We start from the raw sequence: 23,435 nt of genomic DNA, 5'->3' as shown, positions 1-23,435 counted from the left end.
TGACTGCTGGAATTATTTTCTGTTGTTGCGACTACGATCTTGAGACACTAGATGGCAGTGTTCTGCTCATTCTCCATATTCAACCTCTAATGGTGAATGTAGTATGGGCCTAATTGTGTCTACTTTTCTTTCTGCTAGCATTATGTGTTGTTGTCAGTGGGATCAAAGCAAAGCAAAAATATTTATTGCATTAAAAATGATTTTAACAATCATAAAGTATGGGGATTTTATTGAAATCTTGCCATGTTGTTAGTTCTGTTGTGTGTGTGTCTGAGTGGGTGGATTTGAGGCGTGGACTTTCCTTACGCATGAGCGTGATGACGCAGGCAATCATAGCAACCAGCATGGCGACGGGGAAGCTCAACTTCGCCGCTCAGCTGCTTATAAGCTAGTATTAGGATGTTACCTTTACGTTAACTTCATTATCTTTCACCGTTGAAATGTTTGCAGTTATGTACACTGTAGTTTCTGGATGTGTCCGAGCTCTGCCTTCGTTGCCCCCAGAATATTTCGGAGGATAATGGGATACGATGAGTATAAACTTACCATGGACTCGAGAATAGGTGTGTAAATACTATTAGCATTAGCTAGCTGTTGGCTTGTTAATCAGCAGCAAATCCATAACGTAAAACTGGGACGTAGTTAAGTAGCTTGGGACACGATGCTTCAGTTAACGTTAACGCTAGATAACAGTAGGTTACTTTATTTTGCTACTTTGAGATGAGGACGACATGTTGCTGTGTCGTACGTTTGATGTTACTGTGTTCACAAAGGTATTGGTTTTTAAGATATGACCATTTATTACTGTAAACACGAACTAACGTTGTTAGGTAGTTAACGACCGAAATAAACAAATGTATGAACAAACTAAAATCAAAGTAAAATCGGCCAATAGCGGGGTTTTTTTGCAGATTAAAACATTATATTATAATATCTATCTATCTATAGTATAATAAATCTGACCAAAATTCAAAAACCCAAAAGGTTTTCAATTTTACAAAGATATAAAAAAGTATTTTTTAAAGTAACAAGTCATTTTTTGACACTTTTGAGAAGTTGTATGCATTGATTGAGCGATTTCAATTTTATTTCAAACATACAAGAAAGAAAACAGAAAATGTCATACAGAAAATTATATTTTACAACTAAATTAATAAAGATACTTGAATAACAAATATTATATTTATATATTAATCTCTTTTGACATGTCCAAAAAGGAGTGTGAAGAAGCATACACTTATTTACCCCCCACCCTCCATAGTTCAATTCAATTCAATTCAATTTTATTTATAGTGCCAAATCATAACAAAAGTTATCTCAGGACACTTTAAAAAACTAAGTGAAGACCACACTCTAGTTCAGTGTTAGATACCTAACAGCTTCCTCTGCCATACATTTATTAATTTATTTTTTTAATTTTTTAGAATTTTATTTCCTCAAACTCAAGCAAAAATATTTTTTACTTAACATGTAAAACAGGTACAAAAGTTTATCATTTATTTCTCTGTTTCCTATCAAATATATATATTATAATTTCCTTCACATTTCTTTAATTTAATCCAAAAATTCTAAATGAAATGCTTGGTTGATAAATGGCTCAGATATTTAAGCATTTATTAAAGCTGTACATTCATAATTTGTCAGTCAATCAAGCTATTAGTTGACTGAGGGGGTCAATATTTCCATATCCATCTATGTTCATCTTAGGGAGTGTATCTTCTGGAGCGTGCAGCCCTGGTGTGAGAGGACAGACTTTAAAAAGTAGCCGTAAGTATTGATATGTTCAAATAATGAGAAATAAGTCATTTGAGTATTGACCTTTTGTGAGATGAGAACTTCATGTTACAGTGCACTGTATGTTGCTCTTTGTCTTGTGTTTTTAGCTTTTTGCCCTCGCTCCTCCAGCAAGTTGACACAGTCCATCGTTAAAGACCACATGGTCTCTCATTACAAAAAGGTTTACTCAGCTAAAGGTGAGCTACATAGTACAAAAACATTATCATCCTTACACTGACACTCTTATGTGTTTAAACCATGTATCCATGTTGCTTAATAATTATGTTAATAACCTGTTGTGATCGTACACCTTTGCCTTGTACTGCAGCTGCCATTGATGCCTCAGTACCCAAAAGCATGATACACAGTGTAAAGTGTAAGTACCCAAGTGTCAAATATCCATTTAATTCAACTAAAACGCTTTTTCACAGTTGGAATAAGGGCTTGGTGATAGTTTGTTATGATTGTTTATCGTTTTTTAGTGGAATCTTATCTCGATGAAATCGTATATCAAGATATCATGATATGCAATTATGTCATCTAAATTAATAATAACAGGCACATACTAACTCAAATTTTTCAGAAAATCGGATTTAAAATATCAAGGTTTATATTTTACACGAAAGTTCCTAATGAAATACTCAGTATTTAACATTTATTAGGTTTTAAGTTCACACGGGAGTATACAAAAATAGGCTCTACCTTGTGGTTATTTCATATACTATTCATTTATTGAATTATTAGAGAACATGCTATATCGTGATATATGTAGTTATCGAGATATGAAATTACTCACCTTAGATATCTGGGCTAATTTTCTATAGGTTACATATATTTCTCAATTAAGCACACCCACTGTCTTTTTATAGCATGATCATTTGTTTGACTTCTCTCTAAATAAACCACTATTTTTTCCCATTGAGATCACAGATCTATTTTACTAACAGTCAGGTATTGGTTCAGTGGTTATAAGTTTCAAAGATGTTTTCTCTTTTAACTCGCCACTTTACACCATCGTTCAGTGCTCATGGTACAGGCAGAGGACAGTTGCTACACTGACAGAAGCCTCAATAAGCAATAATGCAATTCAGTCACTCATTACATTTGAGTACATGATGCAACTCCTCCTCATCATCATTAATGTTAAAAGTAATACCTCTTCACATAACCTTGCAAATCCAAATGCTCTGTCAAATGCAGTGAGCCTTATTATCGACTATTTCATTTGTCTTTTTATTTTTCATCGCCTGTTTACAGACAACGATCAGATCAGACAGGAGCGCTTGAGAAAAGAGGGTCGTCCTCATTCAGCCCACTCTCTCTCACAAAGTAATAGCAGAGCCTACTGCTCCTCAGCCCAGGTAAGAAATCAAAGCAGAGTCACTCATGTGTTTCTCATTGCTTCATTTGATGTAGAAAGCTTCAATGCAAAGCCTACATGATTTGTCATTCAAATGTTTCAGTATTTACGCTATCTGATTCAGTACATGATTGCTTTTCAGAGTCGATTATCGGTGCAGTATGATGACAGACCCTACCTCTCCTCAAGCAGTTCCACGGTCTCCAGCCCAAGGTTCAGCTCCTCCTTCCATGCCAAGGAGATAGTTTATCCAACGTATAAAGTCGGTTCTCAGTACCATTCTCATCACATTCGCCCAGCATCAGAAATAAAGTACCGTAGCCCGGAGGCCACTTCACGCAGAAAGCAGTCGACGTGTTCACTGGGAGCTTTTGGAGATCAGAGTTGCTACAAGACTTTCCAGGACCCCGTTCAGAAGACGTACAGCGGAGACTTGCTCCAAAAACATTCACAGCACTTTACCCGAGACAAACCTTTCACCCCTAAGACCCTGAAATCAGAAAAGAGTTCATACCTGTCACAGTATCGGTACTACAGAGCACCACCGCAGAGGAAACCTACTCAGGATTGCACCAACTCAAGACTGATGCGACAGGAGACATATCATGGCAGGTACTCAACAAACACCTCAGTGAGTCTCAAACCACAGTAATTGATGTCTTTACATCAAACCTCTTAACTTGTGTTCTAATGTGTTCAAAAACAAACTTGAAGTCTGTCCTTTTTTTTATGCAGCACAAAAACCATGGAAAAAACACAGGAATTTTTCGAGCCATCTCAGGTAATTATGAGATTTCATTTTATTATTTAGAGACGGCGTATTTTCTAATGTAACAATCATGATACAGTGTCCACACTTTTCCTATTAATGAATCCATTTATTGACTTACCTTTTTGTTTATGATGTGTGGTTGATTCATTTTCATATGTACTTTCTCACATCATTGGTGATGTGAGATCCTGTCTTGGTGCTCGCACTGCAGCAATTATTTGTTGCTCAATGTCAGTAATCCTTTCATGGTTAATCGTCCCAAGTTTAAACCATAAAGAACTGACGTGTTTACAGCCACGTTAAACATTTGATCACAAGACAGCCTTGACAATCTTCAATATACCCTCTCATTTACCATGCTTTTTGTTTTACAGGGATTTAATCCAGAGCATGAGTGGTCTGAAGATGAGTTCAATGGTACATATTTCTCAGCATCTAGACAACATAGTCAAGCAAACAAGAGCAGAGACCATGATTTGTTTGACTCATCATCCAGGTAAGATCATGAAGTGGGACTTCTATGTTGCATGTTGGGGAGAATGTTAAACCATGTGTATTTTCCGTGTTAACTTCAAAATAATTCAAGTCTAATCTTTTAGGGTCTCACCAGACGGTGGGAAATCTCCCATTATGAGGAGTATATCTGCAGAGTAAGTTGTCTTCGATAATGTCTAATCCTTATAAAGCTTTTAATTTACATGTGTATGGTACAAAACTATTGCCATATGTTTAGGGATTTGTGAGTGTGAATCTAAAATAATGTCTCTCTGAAGTGAATAATTCTCATGCGTTGTGCAAACAGGGAAGAAGAATTAATGTACCTCGAGTTCATTTCTGCTGTAACAGAGGATATATTGTCCAGGGGGCACATCTCTGACAGGTTTGCTTTATAGATTACTTATATTTACAGCACATGTGCAGCCTGGATAACATTGTCTTAATAGCATCTGTCTCATAATTGAGTATATTGTTAAACAGTGGCTAGTGTCTGGTACTACCTCCTGAATCGCTGTCTGTGTCTTCTGCAAGGCTCCTAGACCAGGTGATAAAGCGCCATATCAACATGAATCGACATCAGCTTGACGTGGTGAGTCTATATAACTTCATACAGAGTACCAACTAGGTTAAGCAAGCCTTGTTGAAGAGTTAGAGTAACAACTTTAAATAAATATTTGGTGGGGAAAAATGTTGTCACAAAGGACTCCTTCTCATGCATCTGATTGCACCGTTTGGTTTTAGGGTAAAATGCGCCACCTTCTGGACATACTACGTAAAGATTTTGAAGAGCCAATCAACACATCCACCTCCAGTACTCAGCACGAAACAAATGATCTGCTTGATTCAATACTACCACATCTGGAATCAGGGGGGAATGAAGTGAAGACCAAAAAAGACCTGTTCCCTTATGCGTCACTAATTAAGTACGACGATACGGCAGATTATGCAGATCTCCCATCTGTGTCTACACCCTTATGCTTTCCAGAAACGGCTGCTGCGTCGCCAAGTAAAACCAATGAAAAGGACCGAGAAGATGATAATCAGGAAAAGGGCATTAGCTCTCCTTGGAGCAGTGAGCCTGTTCCCAATAATACAGGAAACAGTGAAGAGGACCAGCAAAATCAAATTGACCCAACTGAGACTAACAAAGAAGTCAGCAATGAAAACGATGAATACACCACTACAACCAGTGAGGAAGGGTTTCATCGAGACCAAGCTGAAGTCAGTAATGATGGGCAATCTAGAGAGCTGGAGGATCTGGGCAGAGGTTTGTCAGACTTGCTTCACGTCTCCACACACGACAACAATGCAGAGGCTGCCACTGAGCAGAAAACAAATAGAGTTGCCTCTGTCAGTGATGATGAGTTCTGAGATTTGCTGTATTCAGGGTCTGAATGTCCTATACTGTTTTTGTTACCAAGTAAGCGTTTTTCCAGAGAGAAATGTAACATTTGAAATATCTGAAAGTATAATTTTGTAAATGTGATTCAACACCAGTTGTGTTTTACACGTTTTTGAAAGCCCCACCAATATGGTGTTGTAGTTCTCTTCTGCTTTTGTAGCTTTTTAAAGAAGCACAATGACATTTCATTTCACATAAGTAGACAGGGTTTTGCAAGTAGCTTACACCAGAGACCCATTTTGGGATATTGTTAAGTGTGAGTGGTTGAGCTCCAGTTGACTTCTAGAGTAATGCTCTTAACATTTTCTAAATGATTGCCACATTTTAAACTAGTATGATTAGCAAATAGTTAAGATAGTCCATAGTACTACACTGATGTCAGATGTGTGGAATTTGTGGTATCCTTTAGTTTGAGTGGATTTCGGAGAGCATGCCCAGTCAGTCTTGAGTATGATGCAGCTGCAGCTTTCAGAGTTTTAGAAAAAACACGTTTGTTGTAAAGAAACATATAGAATAGCCTATATTTTTCAGTGTGTTTGACTTGACATATGCCTCTGAGATGTAGCTACTAGGATTTGAGTGTCACCAAAAGTGTCTTTACAATTGCAATAAATGTTATATTCTTCGTATTCTTGTTTACTGGCATCTGATTATAAAGACTTTATTACAAATGGGTATTTATTCAACCTGCAACCCGCAACAACACAGTATGACCATCATACCACATTTTAGGATTGTGACTTTTTGTAACAATTACAGAGGGAAACTCTTTAATCATTGCGCAATAGTGTGTGTTTGCGATTACAGCTGTCAGTCGATGTAAAAAGTAAATAGACAGGTCAGCGGCCAGCAGTTCCAGGCAGCTGTCTCATTTCTGGCATTTTCATCGCTCGGCATTCCAGCTGTCTGATGTCATGGCTCTGAAAACCTCCGTGTATTCCTCCGCCACGGTGGGACTACAATGCATTTTTTAAGCGTCTGCCCCCAAAAATAGGGGTAAATCATATGATTTTGTGCGTTTATTCAGACGTCGCCCTGTATTGCGGTGTAATATGGTGATTTATCAATTCCTGAAGCACATTTAATTAGCACTATAGATCCGCGGATGTAGACGGAATCCGCTTGTTGCTCTTCCAATCCCAGGAAGCGAAACACGCTTGGAACTTGAGTGAACTGTTGGGCCAAGAGGCATGGGGTGCTACGGTAGTTTTGATCCACAAACTACAGACTAACGTTAGTGGGCAGCCTCTAATGCAGATACACATCTAAAAACGAAGAGTTAGTTTCACCTCGATGGCGGAATATCGCAGGACCGAATACTAGTCGGACTCCCGAATTGCACCTAGTGGCTAACGGTAATGTTAACATTTTTCCCCCAAATATTTACTGGCGACGTCAGCTTCCCATGGGTGTCGTCTATTTGCTGGAACGTATGTTTAGCACCGGTTAGCACGCTAGCCTTTAAGCTAAATCAACGCTAGTTGTACTTAACGGTTAAAGTTAAGGAGGTTTTAAAACTACTTATGAAAAGTAACTAGGTTAGTCAGGAACATATCAGTATTTGGAACAAATGGCTATGAATATAAGTAGCGCTAAGTCAGTCGAGTTAGATACATTGTAGTATAACTGATGCATGTTTGAGATGGAAAGGGATTTTGCAGTGTTGTTAGACAGTCACCGCGGATTGAATCAGGTCGCTCTTGTCAGTGTTTGGATCAGACTATTCACTGGACGGGGATGACTCTATACACACAAATTTGGAAAATTACTTGAATAGACAACGTTAATAACACAGATCGGGTAGACTATTATAAATTCCTCCACAGTTTTGAATCTAGTGTTAACTTAAATAACTGACTTTAGAGAAATGATAACGTTTTGTTAGCAAACCCGAGATAGCCACACTGGCAATTTAAAAGAAGAGGATTAACGTACTTTAACATGAATCTTGTTTGTTGTTTTTTATTCATAACTTCTTTTGGCAAGTTACATATATCATGTAACACAAACACTCATAAAACAGTTCGGCATCATACTTAATAAATACATACAAACATTACAATCTTACATTATGATGACATATCATAGGTTAACCTAAGAAGAGAAAATACTTAAATACACAATAAAAAAAGAGTAGTAAATAAAGCAGCTTATAGCGTATGATAAATTAATACAAAAATAATACAAATAATAATTGGAAGGTATGTTATATATTCATGTATTAGTAATTATTTGGATGGACTAAATTATTCTGAAATTCAATTTTAAAGGCATTAAAAGTTTGCCAGATGTTTCAGGGTGACAAGTCAGGTGTAAAGATATTAAAGTAATGTAATATATTCTCTAGTCATCAGTATAATGTTGTGCTATACCCTGTTGGACATCATGTTTTGGAGAGGTGATCTATTGGGCTGTTTCTTGTCTCTCTTCAGATCTGGCTATTGATGATGAACCTCATGATTTTCAACCTTCTCACAATTGTCGAGGGGACAGCAAGGAGAATCATTTCACTGCACTAAGTGAAGACCTCCCTCTTGAAGAAGTGTGAAACATGCCCTTGCCATTTGGCTTAAAACTCAAAAGGACTCGAAGGTATACTGTTTCAAGCAAGAGCTGCCTTGTCACTCGGATTCAGCTGCTCAATGGAGAGTTTGTTGAGTTTACACTTTCAGTGGAGAGCACTGGGCAGGAATGTTTGGAGGCAGTTGCTCAGAGACTTGAGTTAAGAGAGGTATGTATGTATTTTCATGCAATACAAGCGTTGCTCTCTTGTATACTTTTATACTATTGGAAGAGCTTCTCTTTTGGTCACATTCTTATTACGAACTAGTAAACAGGACATCAGAAACTGAGATAACCAGTCCGTCATTGTGTACTTATTTAATATGATCTCCCATAATCTCTGCTCATGACATGATTTGGGAATTTGTCAATTACATACATTACTATATAATTACATGTATGTATGAAACCAACTCATCACACAGATAAGCAAATATATTGTGCATAAAAAAATCCTTCAAACAGTGTCAGCTCTCACAGCATGAACAATATGGTCAAAGAATCTTCTGAATCAGGTTGAATAATATACTGAGCTTTATGTCTGCATTTGGTCACTATGGTCACAGTGAAAACAACCTGTAGGTCATGAGCTAAAAGAGATGCTGTCATTTCCAGTCGCACTTCAAACCGTCAGTTGTGACTGCTTGATACGCAGGCGATCTGGCCCAGGATCTTGCACCTATTTTTGCTGCATAATGTAGCAATACTTCATTTGTTAATGGTTTAGAGATTTTCTTGCATGCAGAGAGTAATGACCATATTGTTTGTTTATGATGTCCAATGTGCAATCATGGTTCTCAATCAATATTTGGTAGAAGGGTTATGCAGGTTCTGCCTCTGTAAATGGATTTAGGAATTAGATGTTGTAGTATTAATGTGTTTTCACTGATCAGACAACCAAATCTCACTGTCACACTTCTGCCATTCCTTATTGTGGGATTGCGCTACATATGTTAACAGTATTGGTTCTGTGTTTGAAAATGTAATTAGGACCACAGTTTCGTGTATGTTGGTCTGTAGACGATTTATCTTCAAACTAACTTAAGAAAGATGCCAAGACCTGTCTTAGTTGTTATTGTTATTTTTTATATTATTGAGTAGCCTAATATAAACATTATGTTTTCTCATAGCTGCTAACTGATGCTATCTAGTGTAAGTGTATGGTGGCGAGTAATTTTCTAGGTTTGGTTTAGACTATGTTCAATCACAATAGATCTCTTTCAGCTAAATTGTCTCTGGTAAAGAAGAAGCCTATAGGGGTTACTTTTCTTACCACTGTCATTCTGAGATGTTCAGGCAGTCACAAGACTGAACAGGGAGTGCAAACAGCCTGTAAATCTAGAGAAGTTTGCAAAGTTAAAGTTTCCAGGTCAAAGCATGTTTTGAATGTTATGATTAGAAGAAGACCTGCAGATATGTTCACATAGTGACTAAACAGAAGCAAAGTCTGATATTGATCCAGAGCAGTCACATAATATCTGAAGTAAAACGTGCACGATATACAAGTTGACTTAGAATTTCCTTGATGGCAGCGTGGTTCAGATGTAATTATTGTGCTTGCTTTCTTTGCTTGTTAGATAACATACTTCAGCCTGTGGTACTTCAACAAGCAGAACCAGCAGAGATGGATTGACTTGGAGAAGCCGCTGAAAAAGCAGCTGGACAAGTATGGGCTGGAGCCCACCGTTTACTTTGGAGTCGTGTTTTACATACCCAGTGTCACCCAACTGCAACAGGAGATCACAAGGTGATGTACCATCAGTGACACAAGGTTTCTTGTCAAAGCCCCTAAACGTATTAGCTTTGTGGCAATTTATCTTCATGAATAGCATTCAAAAAGTTATACATTTAGTTACGAAATGAGTGCCAAGCAAAGTTTGGTGCAGCCAAGTGTTTTTTGTTTTGTTTCTGTAAATACGCTTTGGCCAGGTTACAGTGTCCTAAAAGTCAAGACTATGATGAAGCTACTTCGGTGCACAGTTGTATCCTCTAAACCAGATGCCAGTTTATAATGATGTCTTCTTACCTCTCTCCACCCATCTCTTTTAATACTCAAATACAAGCATAGAAATATCAAGTATTACTTTTATAACTATGTCATATTTTTGTACTGCTGCGTTTGAGAAGGTTTGCTCTGTAATGGCTTTTCAGCTGTTTCTGCAAACCTGAACAAAGTTGTCATATTTGGTTGTTTGCTGCTTGTCTATTCTCTGCTCATAAGTAACCCTCTCTTTCCCCACAGATATCAGTATTACCTACAACTGAAGAAGGATGTTCTGGAGGGCAGGATCTCATGCTCACTAGAACAAGCTATTCGTTTAGCTAGCCTGGCAGTGCAAGGTAATATGAATGCACGGTACTAGCTGTTCAACATACATTTCAGTTTGACAAGCATGGTGTTTCTTGACATAAATATTTCTGCAGTGACAGCTTTAAGTCAGAGGCAAAGTAATTACGAACGCAATTACACAGAAATTAACCATAAATCACGATTTCTGCTGCTGAAACGCAAAACTTCCCCATAAATTGTCAAAACGGTACTGATAACATTATTTTCTATGATTCTCCCTGGCTCGTGGCAGTTCATTCATTTTATTTCACAAACTCTGCAAGTTTGTTAGGGTTATGGTTTTCAGCCAACTCTGATAAGCCTATTGATTCTAAAATAGCTAACTTTTAATCTCCGCCAGGGCAGGAGAAAAATAGTTTTTGCATCTAGATCTTTGTCTCATCTCAAAGCCCAGCTAGAAAAAATGTATTTTAGGTTGTAATTTAATATTTTTTTGTTGTGAACCACATCATTTTTTTTAATACCTCGCCTTGTTTTAACTTACCCACAGGTTTATAGGAACATTTTCAAGATTATTTTAATGTTCAGCACTTCACAAGCACCATTAAACCTAAACCAGCCCATGAAATTGGTCAGGGTTGTGTTTGTGTGTGAATGTGAACTCCCATGGCACGAGCTTTAGCCCTGACACGTCCTCCAATTTTTGCCCAGCAAGAAGAATCTCAAACGCTGCTGGCAAAGTTATATCAGGCCATGCAACTTGCTGGCCTGGGCGTTAGCATAGCAGAGATCCTGAGATCACTTACTGCTGCAGCCATGTTCCAGTGACTAATCAGCAGTACAGTAGTATGTGCATATAAAGAAAAAGAAACTTATTGCAAGTTCCCTTAAGATTTGGTCACTCCTTAAGTTGTCATGCAAACTTTGTATTAGTGCTGTTGTATTTCTATTTTCTGCCCCTGGCTAGGATATTTTGGAGTGAAGGGCAGTTGTAGCTTTTGAGCAGTGTTGATGCCTGAGATACTCAACATAGTTGTGAATGTTGCCAGCAGGCAGCCTGAAGCTGGTAACAGTTTTGGACCTCTACGTTGGCAGACGCTGAAGCAATTCCCTTTCTTAACAAACGAGCCCCTCCTCTCCTAAAATTAGTTCATCTTGTCATCATGCACTGCAGCTTTCCAAAAGGCATTACACCGTTCTGCAATTCATGAATGTCTATTTTGCCAGAAAGGGACATGTAATAGAATTAATCATAGAACAGTGTATGTAGAGTAGTAGTTGTAGTCATGTAGAGTGAGCCTTGCTGTATTTACTCATTTAGTGTCTTTTCTCCACAGCTGACTTTGGGGACTTCAATCGATATGATTCCCAGGAGTTCCTCCAGAAGTTTGCCCTGTTCCCTATTGTAAGCCGTTTTTTTTTTCACCATGTGAAATGAAACATGTTCAATTCAATTAAATTTTATTTATAGTGCCAAATCATAACAAAAGTTATCTCAGCACACTTTACATGTTGCAGCCGTTGTGTAATAATTTGTGATTCACACCAGATTTTTTTTATCAATCCTGTCTCTGTCTTTGCAGGACTGGATCCAGGATGAGCGAGTGCTGGAAGAGGCCACTCAGAAAGTGGCTCTTCATTATCAGTCATTCAGGTGAGCAGATGTTCTCAGCATCAGCCTGCCTGTTCTGTGTGTGGATCAACAGACAAACAGATTTGCATATGGCACAGACAGTTCTTTTGCATCTGTCTAGCTAATCTGCTTTTTATTATGTGTCATCATCTGGAGTCACATAGAATCTCACTGAGGTCATATATAAGCCCTCTCCTGTGATTTACACTTACACAGGCTGAATAGCTCTAACAAACCCAGCCTCATACCAGAACCTTTTTACCCACTCTGTAACAAACGTTTACTACAAACATAGCTGTTTCTTATCACTCCAGCAATCTCATTTAATGTATGACTTGCATTAATTGAAAAAATATGCACATTGACAGTTGCTTCATCTTGATTTTGTTGTCATTTTTGTCTTTCTAAGGGGTTTGTCAGCCCCAGAGGCAGAGATGTTGTACATGCAGGAGGTGGAGAAAATGGAAGGCTATGGCCAGGAAAGCTATCAAGCCAAGGTAGGTTTATGAGGTCCAGCCCGAGATCCCCAACAGTCCGAGCGGCGAAGAATTATGACGTTGGCTTAATAGAATCTGAACTCATATTGTCTGTCTGTTATTGACCTAAAAAAAAAACACTGTTCTGAATGTCTGCATTCTCTCCTTTTATCTAAACAGGACAGTACGGGCACAGATGTTTCCATGGGATCCTGCCTTGATGGCATCTTTGTCAAGCATAAAAATGGCAGGCCGCTTCTTTTATTTAGGTAAGTCTAGAAACAAGTTGCCAAATGTTTGTTTAACTATGTCGGCCATGTCTAGTCAGTTATATTGAGTTTGCACAGCTCTGAGCTGTGCAAACTCAGAGCTCCTACTGTGTTTCTTAATGCTTTCACCAACCTGAATGTGACCCAAGAGGAAATGAGTCATGAGTAGATTTGAACTGATAAGAATTGTGGGAGCATTGTCTGTCAGTCTAGTGAGTATGTGGACATTGTTCAACCTTAGCTGAACTTTATCTACTACATACCATGAATGCTAGATACTTTTTGATTGACTCCCACATGTGTATGGTTATTATTATGCATTATTAAAGCAGTGCCACAGTCTCTTTACTGCTTGACTCTTGACTGCCATGACATCATGTGTTTTTTCCCCCTCGTCTTTCTGGTGTAGGTGGAATGAAATTAACAACATGAGTCACAACAGGTCCTTCTTTGTCCTGGAGCTGACCAACAGAGAGGAGAGTGTCCAGTTCCAGACCGTAAGTCTCTGCTGCCGTTGCACCTTCTCTTCTCTACCCATCCCCAGGAACATTTCAGCCTTATTGGATTTAGCAAAATTAGAAAACTGCTGTCGTCATGAAGCTTACCATCCGCTAGACTGAACACTGCACCTATGTTTGTGTGTGGTTGTGGCTGTAACTGGGGTTGTTTGGGTAGGTTACGCATGTGTGAGTCATAAAATTACATACCATTAGCCGAAACTCAATGTAGAAGTATTTGAGGGCATACACATGAATGATTTTGCTTCAAGATAACTATGCAAACACCCCCACTGTTCTCATTGTCTCACCATCAAATTATTTTTCCTCTTCTTTTTTGTGTAGGACGACATGGAAACCTCCAAATATGTGTGCCGGATGTGTCTGGCCAGACTCAAGTTTTATAAGATTAACAAGAGTAGCCTGTAAGTGTGTGTGTTTGTGTTGTTGTGTGTGTGGTTTTTTTTACATGTCTAGCCTAGTTCCTGTCTCTTTGTTCCTTGTCTTCTCGTGCATGTCTCCTCTTTGGTGTAGCCTCACTTCTATCCTCCTCTCCTCCTCTCTCTTCAGAGAGGAGTGTGACCCCCTGCCTTCTGAGGGCTCCCAGAAGTCCCTTCTCACTCTATCCTTTCCTCGCTTTCCAATGCTCTCTCGTCCCTCTCTGCCTTCTAATAAGGGGTGAGCAACACTTTTAGCCACCGCCTACAGTATGGCTATCAAGCAGGTGCCAACACCAAAACTTTCCTGATTGCCTAGCCAGCAGTGCCACCACAAACAGGCTCTGAAATAGATCTGAAATGGGCCTTGGGTTGTGTAGCATGTAGTGGCTTTTTGTCCAATAAAGGATTAAATATATTTGGTTTATTATTTATGTATTGTTGTAAGTGATTAGACAACAGACAGACTAACATTTTAGTTCAAAATTTTCTACAGTTAAGGCTGTATTCTATTTAGATTGTGTTGGCTTCAACATTTAACACTGATAAGTCTGCTTTGTTTTGTTAAGCATCGTAAAAAAAAATGTATCGCGGGGACATGTAATTATAACACGTCAGGGACGTGATTTAACTTTGATGGACTTGGCCTGGTCTTGCTTTGTGCGTTTTCAAAGTTAACTGACAAAGGACAGAGTTGCTATTGGGTAGGCCATCCTTTTTTGACCGGCATTTGTTTTCCCACCAGACAAACCCAGCCTACAGTTGTCAACCCAGTCAGACGGAGATCCTCTACTAGAATATCTCTGGTAATGTCTCAAAACACACTTTTCACATTTTGTGTGCCCTCATTATTCCCTGATGAATTTCTGGCTTGCATTGCAGCACACAATGTATGGTCAAATAAGTGTCATAAGTATCCCCACAAAGTTATATTTATTCTTTGCTCCATGACACTATTCAGATCCTATGACCCATAACTGAATCCCCTCCTTGTTGATTTACAGCCAAAGCCTCAGGCCTACATGATGCCCCCTCCACAAATGCACTACAATGGTCATTTTACAGAGCCTTATACATCATCACAAGGTAACTATTCTATACAGTGGCTTGCAACTATGAACCTAAAAATTGGTGCATGGCATTACATTTGAAGTTATGACATGATGCAAAAATGTATTTTTTGCACTGTGCTAGAGCTGTCTTCAGCTAAATTCTAATGTAGCATTGATTTGTAAGTATAGTCCATTGCCCATCTGAGGATATCATTTGATCTCTCACAGACAACCTGTACATGAACAATCAGAACGGATATTACTACCACTCCCAGACAAGCCTGGACTGCTCTCCTCTGGAATACAGCAGTGGAGGGCGTTTACGCAACGGCAGTGTATACAGTGCCCACAGCACCAGCTCTCTAACCAATCCCCAGCACTACCATCAGCCCTCACCCATGTCCTCCAACCCCTCTATCACTAGCGACATCACCAGGCCGGACTATGTCCCCTCGCATCGCCACAGCGCTCTCATCCCACCTTCTTACCGTGCCACTCCTGATTATGAGACGGTGATGCGTCAGAAGAACCGGGGAGCAGGAGGAGGGATGCTTTTGTCCCAAGAGCACCGACAGAGCCACTCCATGAGGAACCTGAACATTGGAAATTCGTACGCCTACAGCAGACCAGACCCGCTAGTTTACAGCCAGCCAGAGATTAGAGGGGAGCACGGCGGAGCAGCCCAACACCATCACTATCCCTTCCATCTGGGCTCCAGCTTCCACAGCCCTTCTCCATACCCCTACCCGACAGAGAGGAGGCCCGTAGTGGGGGCAGTTAGTGTCCCCGAGCTCACTAATGTGCAGTTACAACAGGCACAGGAGTATCCAGCCCCTAACATCATGAGAACACACGTGTACCGCCCACCTCCCCCCTACCCGTACGCCCATCCTCGGCCTGCTAACAGCACACCTGACCTGTCGCGTCACCTTTACGTCAGCAGCAGCAACCCAGACCTGATCATCACAAGGCGTGTGCATCACTCAGTCCAGACCTTCCAAGAGGACAGCCTGCCTGTTGCCCACTCTTTACAAGAGGTGTCGGAGCCTCTTTTCAGCGGCCCCCCACAGAGACACACATACCATGCTCAGAAGCGAAACTCCATTGAGATTGCTGGATTAGCACATAGTCTCGAGGGGATGAGGGTCAAAGAGCGGACCGTGTCTTCTTCAGCAGCTGAGACTGCCACGCCCCCTCCGGCCCTGCATGGCGGTCGCTCTCAGGGCTCTCAGCTCAATGTGTTTTTGGAACGCACAAAGACAGGGGACAGGGGTGACATTAAGGAGGACGTGCAGTATGGACACAAAAAATCCCTTTCGGATGCCACCATGCTGGTTCACAGCAGTGGTGAAGAAGAGGAGTTTGAGGACGATGGTGGGCGTCACACTCCACTTTCTCAGGATGCGATAGCAGCGACGGTTCCTGACCAGACGTCACAGCAGCACCACAGCTTGACGTCTCTCTCCTCCCTGACATCTCAGCAACAGACTCCCATGGAGCCGCCTCCCGCGTATCCCATAGGCTCCTCTCTTGACCCCTCCATAACCAGCTCCATGACTTACAAGGTTCACTCCCTGATCCAGGAGGGTGAGCCTCTGTACCTGCTGTCAGATTTACGACAGTCCAGGATTATGCCCTCAGTCTCTGAGGGAGACCTTAGTGGGCAGTCCAAGCAGAAAACTAAGAAAGACTTCAAGAAGAGGCCCGTGTCTGATGTGCCTCCTGGGAAGAAAACAGTAGAAGGTTTGCCACCTCCGGTAAGTCCTGTTCCAAAATATATTGCCTTAGCGTACGCAGTAATTTATTTAAAACATTATGAAATTGAGAAATTGAGATATTTTCGCCATGCTACTTTGAGAGTGTTATCAAATTTGTCTTCTCTAAAGATTTCTAGACGTTTTTCTTTAAATGTGTATGAAAGCAAAATTGGTAATATAGCAGCCTGTTAATGTTTTTAGGATGTTGAGCAGTTTTACTGTAATTTATTCAATTACACAATATTCAATCATTCTCATGCTTTATATTGCTCTGTAGTTGCAGTGTAGTACCTCAAAGCAGAAAAATGCTCCCAGTTTTCAGGGTTTTTTTCTCAGTACCATGACGTCTTTGCCTCAAAGATCACATGGGTATGTATGTACATAGTGATAGAGGGAGTTTCAGTGGCCAGCTTTGAATGACACAAACAAGCTAACTTTGACACATATTAAAAGAATGTAGTTGGACTACCTTAGAAAACCGGACAGGTGACATTCACTCAGACAACACTCAGCGAGGCTGCGCTGTCCCTCCTCTCTTGTGTGCTTACTCCCTATCCGCGAGGTGCACGCACAATCATTCTCACTTTTTCTCTGTCTCTTCTCTGTCATCACACCAGGGCATGAAGAAAGGAGCTAGGTCAGAGGTGAAGAAGATGGGCCCCCTGAAGATGGCTCATCTAAATGGCCTGTCAGTGTCCAGGCAGCCAATGTACGAAGAGGTCAAAGATGAGCCTGAAAGAGCGTCTAATGACGAAAGGGTAGGACACTGCAGAGTCTTTAATTTTGTCAGTGAGTGCATCTTGACAGACACATTTACATTTGTGTTTGTAAAGAAAACACAAATGTAAATGTTTAGTTTAGGCAGTGAAAACATATGAGATGTGTGATATTTGTTCCATGTTGCTGGTGTATCCTTAATGACTTATCTATGGTTAAAAAAAGAAGCTCATAACCAGGAGCTGCTGGTTATGCTGGTATACTTAACCTCCCTGCAGGTGAGGCCTAATGCAGGGCTCCTAAGTGTTCAGACATCAATGCACAGCTGAACTGGTCAGCCTTGTTATACTTGATGCTTGTTGCTTTGACAATTAAGGTAAATTACAGATGCATTAAAAAAAAAAAAAGTATGCCAATCAAGTGGTTTCATCTGTGAGCATACATACAAAGACGAAGATTATTACAAAACATATTACAATAAAAAAAAATATATATAAATTGTAGTTCATTCCGATTGTATGATATGCATCCAAAGGTTGGTGTACTTCTGCAACACACAGCACAACTCAGAATATTTCTACAGTAACAGAAAGTGAAACTTCTGCAATAGAAAGTAAAGCACAAATGGGCTGCCGATGGTGCACTAAAGTCTCTTTATAATAATATTTGTGTGCTTTTATGTTGCAAACATATTTCATGATCCACTGGATTTAACATCATATTCGTTTGTTTGTTATTAGTATTCAGTATTCAAAATATTTTTATATCTGCTGATTTAATTTTGACCAAAGATCTGGGATTGATACGGTAAATCCCGCCACATCATTTATATATTTATAAAATTAAATTGATTTGGGCTTAGGGACTAAAAATGAGGCAAACTTGTGTACAAGTCAGGTCTGAATTATCCATGGAAGTGATTTATTTACTGTTTCCTTGTTTATGTGTCTGCTTAGTGTAAAGTGCTGGAGCAGCACATGGAGAGGGGAGAGCTGTTGAAAGAGTACGAGAGTATCCCAAAACGTCGTCCAGGGGGGGAATGCACCATCGCCGGGCTGCCAGAGAGCGGAGACAAAAACCGCTTCCAGGACGTCTTACCTTACGATGACACCCGAGTGGAGCTCGTTCCCACTAAAGAGAACAACACTGGATACATCAACGCATCACATATTAAAGTAAGGAGTGCAGATATGTTTCATAACACTGAAGATAACACAGCACCTACACACCCAGAAGAAATGTTGTACTGACAATGACAGTGCTTATGATGACTTTGTCATCAGTAAAACCAGGGCTCAGTTTTGCTGAAAATGCATTTTCTCTTTGATGTATCATTTCTGTGAATTTACCGTTGGGCGATAAGAGCAAAATCCAATATGTACCACAAAGCAGAGGCCTATCAAATACACGAATGGAAAACTGTAATAGTCCTGTTATATTCTTATATGCTCTTCAGAGTTGTGTTTGTATGTTTTTGCATGATTCTTAATCACCATTTAGTGCAGTTTTCCTCTATACTTAGTAAGTTAACAGAGACTTTATTAATTAATGGTATTTTTATCTCCTAGAAGAGAGATAATGTTGTAAATGCAGAACTGCTTTACAACTGTCCTCTTGGTTTGTGATCAAGCCCGGATAAGTTAGTTTGGATGGAACAGCTGTTCATATCTGGCTGCTTCTCGACCACTTCAGAAAATCCCAATATTAACACAGTTTAATATTAGCAAAATACTGTACTCTCAGTGCGTGACTGTTATTCAAAACAGGGCCATCTTTTGTTTGCACTAGACTCTCCCTGCCATGTAAATTCCCATGCCTGGGTTACAAAGTTAGTCAGTTGGAAAGGCAGGGATCTGTTATAAATGTGTAGCCTCTAAACTGAGATAAGAGAGTGGATTAAAGCTGTTGTTGAGTATGCATGCTACTCATGAAAGGGTGTTTAAATGACTGCTGCTTAGTCACATTCACGCCTTCATTATCAAGTCTCTGACACAATAAACATACTCTTCTGCTGTGCCACTCTTTCTTCTTCTGTATCTCACTGTTTTTAGAAGAATTACTGATGAGCTCCTGTGACTGGTGACTTTGAAAATAACCTCCTCATCTACTGTCCCATTAGATAACAGTAGGTGGACAGGAGTGGAGCTACATTGCCACACAGGGTCCCCTGTCGAACACCTGTCCGGACTTTTGGCAGATGGTGTGGGAACAGGGTGTCTCCATCATCGCCATGGTCACTGCTGAAGAGGCATGTTGATTTCATATTTACAGCTACACTTTTTTTAAAAAAATTCCTCATCATTACCTCTGGACGTAACTTTTATATGTCGTCTGCGTCCTTCAGGAGAGCGGCCGAGAAAAGAGCTTCCGGTATTGGCCCAGGCTCGGCTCACGACACAACACGGTGACATACGGTCGCTTCAAGATCACAACACGGTTCCGCACAGAGTCTGGCTGCTACGCCACCACAGGGCTGAAGATCAAACACCTCCTGACAGGCCAAGAGAGGACTGTCTGGCACCTGCAGTACACAGACTGGCCTGACCACGGGTGTCCTGAGGACTTCAAAGGCTTCCTCAGTGAGTGGGATCTGTATCCGTTTATCCTTTTATGGTCCTGCTTTTTATCATCCGATATCTACTTTGAACACTGAAGATATGACTGTATTGTTAGCATTGATAGCAGCATTAATTCCACACCGTGCCGTGATACTAGATCTGTTTTGAAGACAAAGATAACCAATGAAGATTCTAATAATATTTTAATTTTTCTCTCCAGCCTACCTGGAGGAGATCCAGTCTGTAAGGAGACACACAAACAGCATCAGTGACCCAAAGAACACCAACCTACCTGTGCTGGTCCACTGTAGTGCTGGAGTGGGGCGGACTGGTGTCGTCATCCTGTCTGAGATCATGATAGCCTGTCTGGAGCACAATGAGGTAACTCCCTAACTCAAATTTCTACTTGTGTATTTTCTTGGTTGCTTTGCCAGCCATGCTTTTAGGTGACACACTCGCATACTTAAAGCCTGTCTTGTTTCAGATGCTGGATGTCCCAAAGTTCCTGTTAAAGCTGCGTAGTCAGAGAATGATGATGGTTCAGACCTTGTCTCAGTACACCTTCATCTACAAAGTCATCATCCAGTACCTCCGCAACTCCAGGCTCATATGAGCACAGGGCGCACAGCTGATTTGAAGGATGGAGTTTGCTCCAGGTTTATGCCAAACTGCACTGTGATGCTGCTGCTGTATGAATCTGTTCACTGTAGCGGGCAGTATTTGGTGCACCCTGTTTGGTCAAGTATTAAATCAGGTAAGGCTGAAGGAATGAAGAGATACCACAGGAAGGAGCATAAGGACTTGTGACCTGCCTCTAAACAGTATTATATATATTTTTACATACCTTATTGCTAAATAAAGCCCAGCACTTTTACAGTACTTTGCTGTACATATGAACCAATGTTAAGCTGCATTAAAAAAATCTTTATTATAGATATGTATTAAAAACAGTTGTATTTTTCATTTGACAAAGGCCTCTTTTAAAAAGATTTTTGGATGCTGTTTGGTAACTATCTGATAAATAGTAATGAAGACAGAGTGGATAAAGCTCTAAAAAATATCACATCGTCTCATATGAAGGTTTGACGACGGAGCCCAGAGTTCAGATGGATTTTAACTTTATTGTTGGGGCCTGTGGGGCTACAGAGTAGCTAGGGTTTGTCCCTGCATCTCACTTATAAGAATATAGATTTACATTCAACAGAATGATGCTAGCGTATACCGTGTACTCTGATTCGGCTGTGCTACTCTGTGTGAGCAATTCTTCATGTTACAACCCTACTGTAGTACCCACCAAACATCTACAACCAAGCTCCTGCCAAAAACAAATGTATATTCTATATATGTGCACAAAGAGGGACGGGAGATCGGTCTTTGTTAAACACTGGATTGATGCGAAGTAGAAATGCATTAGAAAGGTTCCAGTAATATGTCGTCGATAAGTGAAGAAAACGAATGACACTGCAGGTTCTTGGGTCAAGAGTAAAACTGGAAAGTTAATTTTATACACCTATTTTTCATCCCTTTATCATGAGAAATCTGAGTGCTGTATTTGAGCAAGAGTAATATACTTTAAAATAATGTTAACACAAAGTGCCTGAATATCTGCATTGTAAAGTTAGAAGGATTTTATTTTTGCATAAGAAGGACATTTAGGAGTTTTCTCATTCAGTGTCATTTAATGCGTGTCTGATTGCAGTGATGTGCCTTTATAAATGCCATTAATGACAATAACAGTTCTTAAATTTGGCTTAAGTTGTGACAGTTGGGCTTTTGATTCAGTTTTCAAAAGTAACTAACAGTGCTGTGCAGCGTGTTGGCTGGGGTGTTTAGTGAAAATCTGAGGCACAGACCTTCTCTAGTTTCAGTATTCTGCCTGCCACGCTCGTTTTCCCTCCAGTGAGAAATGTCCCTGTGCAGACACTTCCTGCTGCTACAAACGCCCTTGTGACTAATAAGCAACACTTTAATTTCCTGCTGCAGCAACAGAGAGTATTTAGAGCACAGTTATGTAGTTAACCTGTACAGAAACAATGCTTACAGAAATGGCAAAGTTTACATGAAGTCAAATCTATTTTTAACCGTTAATTTGAATTATTTATCCTACATTATCAATCCAAGGTGCCAACTTAATGTATGATGTGGCCAAAGTGAAGTGATCAACCCCTCATTTGTCGTAACGTGATGTTTTTTTGTTGTTTGTGTCAGACTCGTGGGCAGTGATCCAACTTAACTGGAGAAAAATGTGTCTTTACCGATGTTGAGATGTGTTTTAACTGGATCCTTTTAAGGCCCATATGAATATGCTTCAGGTTTTGTTTTTGTTTTTAAGATACTGATTGAGTCTTAGTGTGGAGTGAATTTTGTGGCCAAGGTGTAACTGTGTTGTCTATGTACAGGTATGTTGTTCATAATGTACACAATGTAAAATTCTGCTTTTATGAATATTTGTTATTGTACAAACTATGTATAAACTGTATCTATTGAACAAAACATGGTTTGCCATTGGATTAAAAAAAAAACTGTAGAAAATCTTTTCAGCAAAGAATAAATATTTGGAAATAAATAAACTTTGTTCTCCATTTAGTTCCAAAACAACCACTGTATCTCAGTTGACGTTAATCTGTCACGCCACCTTGTGGTAGGACTTAGCCAGTGGCTCTCCACCTCTAGTCATGTACCCGTTACATCAAGGGTGTCAAACTGATCCAGTAAAGGGCCGTGTGGCTGCAGGTTTTCATTCCAACCAATCCGAAACAAACCTGGTCCAACAAATCAACTGTGTGAAGACAGTTCAAGTGATTGAGTAAGTAGAGTCAGGTTTGTTCTTGCTTGGCTGGAATGAAAACCTGCAGCCACACGGCCCTTTACTTGGTCAGTTTGACACCCCTGCGTGTTACATCAACATAAACAAGAGTTCACATTGGAAGAGATCTTTATTAAATAAATTCAGAAGTGAAAAAAGGTTCACAGCTGGTGCAGAATCTTAGAAAATGATATGATATGCTGATTTAAAAAGAGCGAGCCACTTCTCCTTAATCCAGTCTTCTTGTCTTGCTCGTTCTCTAACAGGTAGCAGTGGTTTCAGTCTTTGAGGTGCAGTATCACCTCTTTAGTCAGGGAACAGGTGCTTGTCTACACATAGTTATGCCGAACGTCCATCTTCAAACTTCAATCCATTTTTAAATCCGTCTGACACTTCAATTACATAGACAAAATATTTATAGTCAAATCATATTGTAAAAATAAAAAAAGTAGTAGTGCTTTTGTCTCCTTGACCTTGTTGAAATTGCAAGCTGTTCCAATTCCATACTACAAACTAATTGGATGCAGTATATACAGATCTGTATAGTCTCCTGCTTTGCAGTTAGTGTAAAGA

The 23,435-nt window shown here is 39.9% G+C and overlaps 2 protein-coding genes across 3 annotated transcripts; both read left to right on the top strand.

Moving 5' to 3' along the window:
* Positions 1 to 1,694: 1,694 nt before the first annotated feature.
* Positions 1,695 to 5,777, top strand: spata7 (spermatogenesis associated 7; the record flags this gene model as incomplete). The annotated part of the gene is made up of 11 exons (XM_083924571.1): positions 1,695 to 1,767; positions 1,884 to 1,973; positions 2,105 to 2,152; positions 3,034 to 3,137; positions 3,279 to 3,748; positions 3,872 to 3,917; positions 4,283 to 4,404; positions 4,508 to 4,558; positions 4,711 to 4,788; positions 4,938 to 4,995; positions 5,148 to 5,777. The coding sequence occupies 11 exons, from the start codon at positions 1,695 to 1,697 to the stop codon at positions 5,775 to 5,777; spliced, it is 1,770 nt and encodes a 589-aa protein (XP_083780697.1).
* Positions 5,778 to 6,995: 1,218 nt separating this feature from the next.
* On the top strand, positions 6,996 to 22,610 carry ptpn21 (protein tyrosine phosphatase non-receptor type 21). 2 transcript variants are annotated; one of them, XM_083924196.1, is made up of 20 exons: positions 6,996 to 7,163; positions 8,241 to 8,539; positions 9,948 to 10,117; positions 10,613 to 10,710; positions 11,998 to 12,065; positions 12,244 to 12,314; positions 12,703 to 12,790; positions 12,950 to 13,038; positions 13,448 to 13,535; positions 13,881 to 13,960; positions 14,106 to 14,213; positions 14,718 to 14,778; positions 14,977 to 15,058; positions 15,253 to 16,781; positions 17,399 to 17,539; positions 18,455 to 18,673; positions 19,618 to 19,746; positions 19,843 to 20,077; positions 20,277 to 20,437; positions 20,541 to 22,610. In XM_083924196.1, the coding sequence occupies exons 2-20, from the start codon at positions 8,360 to 8,362 to the stop codon at positions 20,667 to 20,669; spliced, it is 3,726 nt and encodes a 1,241-aa protein (XP_083780322.1). In that variant the 5' UTR covers positions 6,996 to 7,163; positions 8,241 to 8,359; the 3' UTR covers positions 20,670 to 22,610. The 2 variants fall into 2 exon arrangements, with proteins under 2 accessions (XP_083780322.1, XP_083780323.1); XM_083924197.1 differs by lacking the exon at positions 14,106 to 14,213.
* The last annotated feature ends 825 nt before the right edge of the window (positions 22,611 to 23,435 follow it).

Source organism: Echiichthys vipera, assembly GCF_963691815.1.
Source record: "Echiichthys vipera genome assembly, chromosome: 12".
In the NCBI taxonomy this organism is placed as follows: domain Eukaryota; kingdom Metazoa; phylum Chordata; class Actinopteri; order Perciformes; family Trachinidae; genus Echiichthys; species Echiichthys vipera.
Note: the sequence above shows the minus strand (reverse complement) of the source record. Positions and strands in the feature narration are given on the sequence as shown.